The 11,096-nt window shown below is 54.2% G+C and overlaps 1 protein-coding gene and 1 non-coding gene across 2 annotated transcripts; both read right to left on the minus strand.

The window, feature by feature from the left end:
* Positions 1 to 510: 510 nt before the first annotated feature.
* Positions 511 to 10,838, minus strand: kpnb1 (karyopherin (importin) beta 1). The gene is made up of 22 exons (XM_026163825.2): positions 10,517 to 10,838; positions 9,632 to 9,690; positions 7,361 to 7,543; positions 7,086 to 7,286; positions 6,857 to 7,009; positions 6,709 to 6,768; positions 6,551 to 6,640; positions 6,353 to 6,463; positions 6,161 to 6,262; positions 5,849 to 6,073; positions 5,564 to 5,755; positions 5,313 to 5,443; positions 4,828 to 4,975; positions 4,581 to 4,652; positions 4,359 to 4,503; positions 4,173 to 4,255; positions 3,909 to 4,016; positions 3,249 to 3,392; positions 2,923 to 3,028; positions 2,488 to 2,602; positions 1,937 to 2,098; positions 511 to 1,855 (listed from the first exon to the last, which is right to left on the minus strand). Coding segments are annotated over exons 1-22 (2,631 nt in total). The 5' UTR covers positions 10,557 to 10,838; the 3' UTR covers positions 511 to 1,854.
* On the minus strand, positions 2,662 to 2,799 carry LOC113021588 (small nucleolar RNA SNORA79). Its single transcript, XR_003272320.1, has one exon. It is a non-coding gene; the product is annotated as a small nucleolar RNA SNORA79 (small nucleolar RNA).
* Positions 10,839 to 11,096: the final 258 nt, after the last annotated feature.

Below are 11,096 nucleotides of genomic sequence, written 5' to 3' on the forward strand. Positions count from 1 at the left end.
AATGCTGAGCGCATAACGAGCTGCTCAGAAACCGTGGAGGCGACACGTGACGCACGCTGAGCCAGCCCGTCACCCCTTACCTGCAGATTCTTATGAATAACCCGTTTCCACACACACAGGCCCGACGAGCTTTACAATACTCTAGCTTTTCATGTCGATTTTATAGCGGTGCTGCAGAGCTTGCGCCAGCCTTTAGCAGCACGTCTGAGCACCGCTGGGACCTGAATCCTCAGTGTTGTACTTTAATGTTTTAAACTGAAGTCCCAACTGTCGCAGCTCACCTGTACTCAGGTAAAATCAGGAGTTTTGTGAATGCAGTCTGGTGCAGAGGAAGAGCGTTTGTTTTGAGGCAAAGCAGATAAAATAAAACACTCATGAGGTCACGTGACACCACACACTGCTTCACCCATCGCATCAGGATTTGACTGAGCCCCGATGTAGAGCAGTGAGAGGCTTTTATTTTGTCAGACTCCAGCAGGAAGCAGTAGCGTTGTGAAGAAGCAGCAGACGGTCAGTACAATATAGACTTTATTAGTTCACTAAAGTTGAATATGAAAGAAAAAGCAGATCGGCTTCAAATGATTCACAATTCAGAAATAAAACTTTCAGGTTCATGTCAACACAGGAAGTGCTTCCTCCCTACAGCTGCCGCGCCTCTACAAAATAAAAGCCTCCGAGGCCAGAGCCACTTGGCTTTCAGTGACCATCATATTTACCAACTGAAAGCAAAGCTCTCCGGCCGTAGAGGCGGCAATGAGCGCGCTCTGCAGCGTTTAAGCTTCGTGTCAGTGTTGGGGTTTTTTGTTGTTTTTCTTGAAACCGTCCCAACAGGAAGTCACCCAGTAGCGAGGAGCGACCGCCTTACTGCTAGTGAGTTCCAAAAAACAAAAATCATGGTTCTTTGTAGCGTCGAATAAACAAGCCAACAGTGGGAGACAGCCAGAGCTCAGCGTCCAATCAGCAGAGTCCAAAACGTTTGAGTCCAGGAGTCCGAGAAGAAGAAGAGCGAAAGCACAGAAGAGCTCGGGGAATGTTTTGTATCACTTTAACTTTATTTTCATCATAGCAATGGAAAAATAGAACCTCATACAAACGTCTTCAATCATCTGAAATCTTAACAAGCAAAAAGGTGAGTGACCCGTTCCCAAAGCAGGCGCGGCGGCGAGGAAACCCGAGGCAGCTCGCAGCACTCGCTCACGCCCGGGCTAAACTATTCCCATTTGGCACTCGCTCCTCTCAGCATCGTTTCGGCTTTTATTTTGAAGGAATTTAGTGCTGCCGTTGTTTGGAGGAGACCGAGCGGGCGGAGGCATCCGTCCCTCACAGCTCCGCCGCCATGTTTAGTGCTCAGAAGAAGAAACGTAAGAGCAACAAAAATCCAGTTTTCCACAGAAGAAGTAGTCCACGCAGTCACTCGATCAGCTGATTCCACACAGTTCCCCTCCTCCCCCTCCCCCTGAGCAGGGGGGGTGGCGGCGGCAGGTCGGTGACATCATCACGATGTCATAGGAGAGCCCAGCTACAGCGAAAGAGGCGGATCGCGGGCAGAGGCGGGGGAGGAGTGGAAGGAGAGGGGGTTTCTTTAAGGGGGAGGAGTCACAGTCCAGTCCACAGGCCATCCAAGAGGGGAGGGGGAGGGGGCGGGGTCATCGCCTGCAGGAACTGAAGGTGGTGTGATGTCATCATCTCTCGCTCGCTCACACGTCTCTCTCTCGCGCTCACACACAGACACTCATCTCTTCTTCTGCTGCTTCGAGCGAAACGCCGACAAACACAGAAGATTTAATCCAGCGGCCGATTTGTCCTCAGTGATGTCATCCGAAGTCTCATCTCGCCCTGACACGACACCCGCCATCTGCAGGAGACACAGAGAGAGAGGAGGGGTTAGAGAGGAAGTGACGCAGAGAAGCCACGAGAAGCATGCCTCCACCCTCACCAGGCCTGGCTCTTCAGCTTGCGGAGCTCCTTGGTGGCCCAGGTGGCGAGCGTCTTGGTCTTGGTGGTTTTGGAGCGCCGGCCTTCCGTCAGCAGGTCGTTGATGAGCGGGCGAACCTCCACCAGCTTCATCACATCTTTCCCAAATGCTGTGCACAGGTCACTACGGAACACACACGTCAAACAAACTGAGGCTTTTAATGTGAAAAGAATCTGAGCTCTCAAGCTGGACACTGGAGCATCGCCAGGGTAACCGTGCTGGTCTCAGAGGATGCGGTTTGTTTTCCATCACGCCATCAGCGTGGTGCATGATTTCTCTTCACCGACCACAACGCCTTAGACTTTGAACCATGTGACCCTCGCTGATCAGCTGTGGTGCAGACCACAGGAAGTTTAGCTCCTTCAAAATAAAACCATAAAAGCTGCTCTGTGATATCTGATCTGAGCATGAAGTGTTCTGGGGTAAAGGAACCCTCTGATTGGCTGTGACCTCCTGATAAGATCTCCATGTTGGACCAACATGGTCGAGCTTCAGCTCCGCCCCCTGCTTACCCGATGAGTCCGGCAGCGTTGGCCACCACGCCGTCAGAGTGGTCCTCGTCTTCAGCGATGTGGTGGATGAAGGAGAGGATGAACTCCACCCGAGGCTGCACCAGCATCACGTCGGCTGCAGGGGTGGAGAGGAGATGAGGGTGAGAGAGCAAGTAAAGCAAACAGGTTTTTTTTATTTGTTGGGTCCCGCAAAACCAGGAAGCTGTGAGTTCGGCGGCAGCCTAAAGCTTCCCGGGTGAAAAGGACCCACGTCTGTCTGCGACATCACTAAAGCCTCCTGCTGACTGCAAGCAGGAAGAGGAACTGACGTCGCTGGAGCTGTGGTCATGCGATCACAGCGATAACCGTTAGCACTTAGACAACCAGGTAGCCCCAGACACCTGAGGACAGACGCTGCCAGAGAGACCGTCTGTCCGTGTGTGTGTGTGTCCTTACGGTGGACGTTCTCCTGGTCTCCCTTCAGGCCCTGGATGATGCCGGTGTAAGCCTCCAGGCAGCCCTCCCTCAGCTCGTTCAGGTAGTCCACCATGTCGTAGTCCGTCTGAAACACAGGTTCAGATGTGTCAGGTGAACTCGGACAGACAGGAAGTAAATCTGTGAGGTCAGAGGTCTCAGATACACGTGGTTGGTTTTACATCACGGTCAGCGTGGTGCATGAGTTTTCATCACAGACGTCCGAATCTAAGCTGAGCATTTCTACACTCGAAGCCCAAGTTCAAGATTCAGTGTGTGTTCAGACATCTGAAGGGGCGGGGCTTTACCTTGTCCACCTGAGCCTGCGATGCCTGCTGCAGGGTGTCCAGGACGATGTCCAGGTACTTCTTGAACTCGCCCCCGATGGCCAAAGCGATGTCGCCAAACGCAGAGAGGATCTGAGGCTTCACCGACCGGTGCACATTCTCGTTCTGTAAACAGACCAACGTTTAACATCTGCACACCTGTGAGAGGGTCAGACAGGTGAGCGGCACAAAGACTGCTTTGGAACACGGCAGCTGTTAAATGTCCATCAGGTGATCAAACAGCACCAGAGGAAGGTGAAGTCTGGGATCAATAATCCACACCTGTGAACAGGTGGCTGCTCGCTACACCTGGATCATCATGTGACTGTGGGTCGGAATATCTGGACCGACCCTGTGAGGGGCAGACGGGAGCTAATGTGGAAACTGAACCAGCTGACTGTGTGGGGGTCAAAGGTTGACTGGAATGGAACTGAATTTCTACAGCTTCACTGATGTCAGAGCAGCCAGCTAACGGCGCTGTGGCCCAAATCTGTGCCACACAGGAAGTGCTCCTGCCACTGAGCATGTGCAGAAAAACTCGAGGAAGTGATGAGAGAGGAAGTCTCAGATAAACGTGGTTTTCACATCACGGTCAGTGTGGTGCATGTCAATAAAGACGAAGGAGCTCCTCCCCCTCCTCACCCCGAGGTTCTCCAGCAGCAGCTGCATGATCTCGTCACAGTACGGCAGGATGTTGGACATCAGCGCTCTGCACAGGTCGCACACGAGACCCACGGCCGCCAGACACACCTGCAGCAACACGTCAATGACATCATCAACACTGTGACGTCTGAGTCAGTGATGACATCAGAGCTCCTCCTCCATAAACAGCAAACTTGCCTCTCAGCTCCGAGGTCAGACCGCGACTGTGAAACAGGAAGTGGTGATCAGCTGTGCGAGTCCTACCTGATACTCTGCGTAGTTCTTCAGTCCGATGGCAAGGAACGGCTTAAAGGCCTCCATGTATTTCTGGAAGTCGCTGCCCAGAACTGCAAGAGACATGTGCAGAGTGAGACACGTGGAGAGCCGCGCCCTCTGAACACAACACGTCACTGCCCTCGCCGTGTAGTCACTCAAGTAACTGTGGCGTACCTTCGACGAGCGTGGACACGGCCATCAGCGCGTCCTCCTGCACGCCTCCGGAGCCGGCAGTGCTCTGAAACATCCTCAGCAGGGACGCCATCACCACGTCTGAGATCTGCAGGGCATCCTGATGCTGCACTTTACGCAGGACGTTCTGCACACACACAGGAAACACTCAGAACCGCCATAATAAGAGCATGAGCACAGAAAGGCTCAGGTGTCCCGTCTCACCTGCAGAGTGGCGCACAGCAGCGACTGCAGGTCGTTGAACTGGATCCGATCTGAGGTGCTCTGGATGTGAGACTGGAAGACAGGAAGTTAAGAGACGTGAAGCCAGTGCCTTTTCAAATTAAAAGCTGCCTGGTCTGCTCAAACCAGTTTATTTCAGCTCTATGTTTTTTCTCTTGAATGACTTTGAGATCCAAGCGATGCTCACAACGGCATCGATGTCGCTCTGCCCCTAAGACGGCGCCCTCACCTCCATTTGCAGGACCTGCTGCAGCCGCTCCATGATGACCAGCGTGGTTTTCTGCACGGCGGGGTAGCAGTCCTTGGCGCTGTTCTTCACGATCTCCATCAGAGCCTCGTACGCCGCAGAGCGCAGGTTGTTCTGGTGACCATCGGGCCTGAGAGACAGGAACAGACCAATCAAAGACGAGTACGCAGAGCGCTGTCAAGGAGGCACGACGGCTGCCCGATGACTGAGCGCATTCAGCTGTCGAGCCCCGCCCACAAACGTCGACACAATCACAGAAACCTCTGTGATGACATCATCATTTAAGCGGTTAACTCGAAGTGTTAAAGTGAAGGAAACAGCAGCTGTGACACGATCGGCGAGCCGACAGGAAGCCGTCTGCCAGCTCTTTATGCAGTTCACTCTGCGCTCTGAAACCAGGAAGTGGTCACACCGCCATCAGGCTGCGGTCGTCAGAGGCACAGACGCATGTGTGAGCATCGTCATACCTGTCTGTGGTCTCCAGAAGCTTCTGCACGATGATCTCGAAGGACGAGGACAGGCAGTAGGTGTTCGGCTCCTCCTGGTCCTCGGCGGCATCCGTGGCTTCGTACGCCGCCTCTGCGAGAGACGAAAAGGCCTGAGGGAGGAGACGACAGGTTAAGGTTTCCACCGAAGAAGAACGAAATCTGAGGTCGGGTTCGTTTTGACAGAGCTCTCTCAAAGGCCACATGACGCCCAGCGCGGACCGGCGACTCACCCAGCAGACGTTGGAGGCCACTCTGGGCTCCGCCCCCAGGCCCTCGATCAGGCACTGCAGCAGGGGGGCCAGGTAGACCTCGTTGATGGCAGCTTCGGGCAGCAGCTCGCAGATCCTGCCCACCGTCCACGCCGTGGTGTCCCTCACCACCACGCTGGGGTCCTTCATCAGCTCGATCAGGGTGGGCATCGCCTGCAGGAGGAGGGGGCGGAGTTTAGTACACAGAGGGATTTGTGTGACAGACAGAAGACTGGGCGAGCTGGGCGAGCTGCTCGAGCGTCTCACCTGTATGACGAGCGGCTTGAGCTGGTTTAGCTCGGGTCCCTCCAAGATGGAGCCGAAGGCCATGACGGAGGCGTCGCGGTAACGCCAGTCGGGATGTTTGATGTTCTCTTTGATGAAGGGCAGCACGTGGGGAACCACGTCGTCCTCGCAACAGGTGGCGAGCAGCATCAGGCACACGCCGGCCGCCTTACACGGGTTCCAGTCGTCGTCGTCATCATTCTCGTCCTGCAGGAAGAGGAGAAGGCGGAGCTAAACAGGTAGACTCAAAGCCACAGACAGGTAAACGGGATGAGGCTCCGACAGCTGAGCTACCTGCTTGGTGAGGGTCTGGGTGAGGATGGGGACCAGGTACTGCAGCGCACCTTTGGCATAGAACTTACTGGTGTGCTCGGGGGGGCGTCCCTGCTCCGAGGCCTGCGATTGGACGAGACAGAAAGAGCGAACCGTGAACAAACAGGAAGTAAAAAACAACTTCCTGTTGGTTAAAGGAAGCGTCACACTGACCTCTGAGGCCTCGATGGCCAGATCCATCTCCTCATCACAGACGTTGGACCAGAACTCGATGCCCTGCAGCGCCACCTCATCAATGTCGCTCTTCATCGCCTCGATGGTGATCTGAAACAGGAAGTGACAAGAGTAGCGGCGCTGCTGAGACGACTCCGACTGACTCTCGGGTTTAAATAAAGGTTTGTGGTGTCTTACCGCGAACAGGGCGGGGCCCATGTACGTCTCCATGTACTGATAATACAGAGACATGATCTTCACCAGGTTCTGCAGGGCCGCCACGCGCACCTGAAAGAGCAGTAGGTGAGTGCATTTGAGGGGTCAAAGGTCACGGGCATTACGCTGGCGTTACTCACTCTGGTGTCGGGACACTGCGTGGCTTCACAGACGACCTGCATGATGAAGTGTCGCTCCGTCTGAAACAGGAAGTACACATTTGTCAGCGTGATTCCCTGCAAATAAAGTTACATTAAAAGGGGGAGGAGTTAGGAGAAAGCAACGTACGTCCTTGTCGAAATTGGCTTTAGTGAACTCGAGCGAGTTGAGCAGCGCATTGGTGGCGGCCAGCTTCACGTTGTTGCTGGGCTCCTCCTTCCTCATGCCCTGGATGATGGCCGTCAGGATCTGGTTGGCGTTCTCCTGCAGCTGCTCCGGGTCCTGCGGAAAACAGCTGGGTGAGCGAACACTTGGGTAACAACAGGCGGCGTGCTTTAACGTGCTCGCCGTGACTCACGATGTCCTGGCAGATGTAGCCGATGGCCTCCAGCGTGGACTCCTTCATGTGTTCCGTGCTCGACGGATCGGTGACGTTGGCGACGAGCTGCGGGATCAGCTCGGGCCACTGGTTCACGGGAATCTCGGCGCAGGCGATGCCGGCGACGCACTGCGAGGCCGAGCTGGGCCGGTACGTCTCCGTGCCCAGAGTCTGTAGAACCTGCCGGAGACACGGGAACCGTTAGACAGGTGGAGGCGGTGGCGGACGGTGAGCGGGGTTTGCTCGGCCCTTACGTAGTTCTTGATCTCGCGGCGAGCGTTGATGTCGATGGCCAGCCATCTCTGCTGGTACTGCGCCTTGACATCGGGGTCTTTGGATGTCAGCGAGTTCTTCACCTGCAGACCGGCAGCAACTCGAGCCACCTGAGTGTTCCCCGGGTTCGCCAACACTTTGGACAACTCCACCAGGAATGTGGGCTGAAGGAGGAGGAGCAAAGGTCACATGATGAGCATCACTGATTACGTCAAACATCTGGTTTGAGTTACGGTGAAACAGTGAGAGTGAAGGAAGCTTTGTGCAGAAGCGACGACGCTGGGATTTTTACTGGAGCTGAAACAGCTTCTCGTTACAACAGCTGCTCTGCGTCTCTGGTTTCAGGTGTAAACGTGTGAACAAGAAGGCAGCAGGTACGATCACAGACAGGAAGCACTAACAGGAACCAGAGATCGGTCGCCGACCTGGAACCAAGTCTTACTTTAGCTTGTCAACATTAAGTCGCTGTCAGTTTGCTGGGCGGAGCATTAAACAGACTTAGTGATTTGATTGCTCGCTCTGCTTCCATTCATTCTGTCTGCACAGGTGAGGCACACCTGACCCCGTCGCTCTGCTTCAGGCTGAAGGACGGCGAGCTACAACTGACGTCAGACCAGAGAAGAAAGCTGACCGAAGATATTTTTGGACTGAAATACTTTTCCCCTCACACCTGACAAGACGCAGCGTGCTCCTCCTGCCAGAAGGTGGCAGTAGCACACGCAGACAGAGGCAAACAGCAAAGAACTGCCAACTACGTTTCTTCTGTTTGCAGGACGCCATCAGCATCACGCCTCCTGCAGGTGTCCAGGTGCTCTCAATCAGCTCCAACCAGAACTTTTATTTTTCTCTGGACAGACAACTAACTGTTTCTCTGCAGTGAGCAGACGACCACAGCAGCACTGTGTGTGTGTGTGTGTGTGTGTGTGTGTGTGTGTGTGTGTGTGCAGATATTCTTTAGCATGCAGAAACCACGATCCAGCAGAAACATCTGGATTTGAACAGTCAGTGTTAAATATCAGATCAGTGGACTTTCTGGCCACGATGGCGGCGTCTGGCAGGAGTTATTGACTCGGTCGGGTTACACTCTGCCGAGTTTACAGTTTTATTGTCAACACACTGTAAAGCGAAGGGGTGGGGCTTAATTTATAACTGCGAGATAAACGGTAACTGTTCTTACCTTTGTCTCTAACACAGAGACCATTTGACCACAGAGTCTGATATTTATCTTCCTGACACAGCAAAAACTACAAAATAAGAAACTACAGAAAGTCATCTTTGATTTTATTGGTTCCCGCCGACGATGACATCACCTCACACAGCTGACGATCGTATGGAGTGTCTGTGTGTATAAACAGGAAGAAACATTTCCTCAGGTGAACCTGCTGCTCAGGATGGCTCACCTGGTCTCCCAGTGACGCGTGACAACAGCGCCCACATGGTCACAAACTACACCGCCACAGCCCCATGGCGGCTTTACTGCAAACCCCACCGGCCCTACCCCGACTCCCCCACCACCTGCACCTTTTAGTTGGAGTTCTACATGCCAGTCACCACATCTGACAACACATTTAAACATTTCCCTGAGTAACAAGTAAGCCACGTAACCGCAACACCCTGACTCATCAAGCCCCACCCTCACTACAGAATATCAGTCAAACCTGACCACACAGTCAAGAAGGGCGACCCGTGGAGACGGCATCCAACCCTCACAGAAACCCTGGAACAGCTGTGACCCTCACACTGATGTTTCACAGAGACCCACCTGCTCGCACTTGCCGGTCACACCTGGTCACAGAAAGCTGCAGTCATGTGACCAGCAGAGACAGCCCGTTTACAGAGATATACTCGCTCAACATACATATTTATACTCGCTATGAACCTTCACAGACACTCGCTATGAACCACTTCCTGTTCTGGTTGAAGTTAGCATGTGTACTTAAATAGTATATGAGGGCAAGGTCAAAGGTCAGGACCACACAAAGGGTATGTAGAAATGTGGGAGCATCAGCTTCGCCCTCTGATGAAGACCTTGAAGTGGCTGAAGCATGCAGACCCTGGCACGGTCATATCAGGAGCCAATGGAGGCTTTCACTGTGACACATATGTGAAGAGTGTGCGTGCGTGTGTGCCAATGCAGAGGGAGGAAGGGGAGGAGGAAGGAGGAAAAGCCGGCGGGATCCAGCAGTCCTCGGTCCCTGTCCGCTCCTCTCCTGCAGCAGCCTGAGCTCCAGCTGCTCTCCCTCCATACTCACCAGGTTCTCTATGGCCGCCTGCTCCAGAAACTTCTGCGCCGCCTCCAGCTCATTCCGGTCTGCGGACAGAGGAGAGAGGAGGGGGCTGGTTAGCGGACGGGCTAACGCACGGTAGTTAAACGTGTTCACCAGACGTTCACACACAAGCACCCGGCCCCGGGGTGGATGTCCCGCACTAATGATTCACCTCAGACTCAGAAAGTTTAACTCCCGCCCCGGTGAGAGCCATCGGTGGTACCGAGAAGCACACCGACCCTACAACATGCGCGCTAGCCACCTGCACTGTGCTAGCAGGCTAACGCTAGCCGACACGTTTCCAGAGACGCGCATGAAGTTTTATGTGCAAACAGCGGAGCCGCTAAAACTGCGCCAACTCCGCTTAAAGCAGCGGAGCAGAGGTCAACTCACAACCAGGGCGCTCGCCTGTGCCCGCAGCGACTCTAAAGCGGCGTTACCCAGGAGAACACGCCGAGAAAGCGGCCGACAGTTTGAATGGCCCGAGCTAGCGAAGAAGCTAACGGCTAACCCGGGCATGGGCAGGGTCGCGGCTTCTGATCGGGGACACACAGCCGGCATTACGGCCTATGTGGGCCCGAATCCGCGTGATGGCGATATGACAACGTCTTCTGGTTTCCCGTCGACAGGCTAAAGGGTTACCAATGCCATTAAAGTGTGCTTAAACGCCCGGTAGAGTGCTAAGTCACCAGCGGCGTCAGGCCGTAACGCTAACGGGTTAGCACAGTGAGCTAGCATGGTTTCCCTCCTCCCTGCTTCCAACTTTCCCCGGTGCTCCGGGCAGCCCGCCGTCTCGCAAACACCGCACCCCCCGGCCGGGCATCGGGCCCGGGCCGCCGGCTGTGTGCGCTGCGTGATGCAGGGACTCACCCGGAGAGACGGTTTTTTCGAGAATCGTGATGAGCTCCATTCCTTCCCCCGGCTGCCTCTCTTCAGTCCGACACTTTCGGTTGCCGCGCAGCGCCCACAGCGGATTATATTTCTTCCACGGAGCTCGGTCGTTGTCAGGCACAGGACGGGTTCAGTCGGTGATACGGGTGGCGGAGGTTCCCCGGTCTTCGTTCGGCGTATTTTCACTCGGATGTTGCGGGAAATGTTGACAGCGTCGGCGCAGAGTCACGTCTCGTCGCTTCACCGCCGCCCGTTCGCATCCTGTGCTACAGGGAGGGAAAGGGCTGCGCGCTTCTCTCCCGCGGAGGGATATCACGCAGTGACGCCAAAAAACGTGCTGCCTTCAGGGACCGCCGGACACCATATCATCCTGTCTCAGTACACTGAGATTTCATTTCATGTAATTTTTCACACATGGTGCAACAGTAATTAATTTCCTACACACAAACCTTCCTTTGAATTAAAACAACACTGCATCCATGCATGAAAAGGAGCAGGAGCTGATGACTGAAAATATAGATATCATTACATCACTTTTAAACTACACAAATACATAATA

This window comes from Astatotilapia calliptera, chromosome 4 (genome assembly GCF_964374335.1).
Source record: "Astatotilapia calliptera chromosome 4, fAstCal68.1, whole genome shotgun sequence".
Lineage (NCBI taxonomy): Eukaryota > Metazoa > Chordata > Actinopteri > Cichliformes > Cichlidae > Astatotilapia > Astatotilapia calliptera.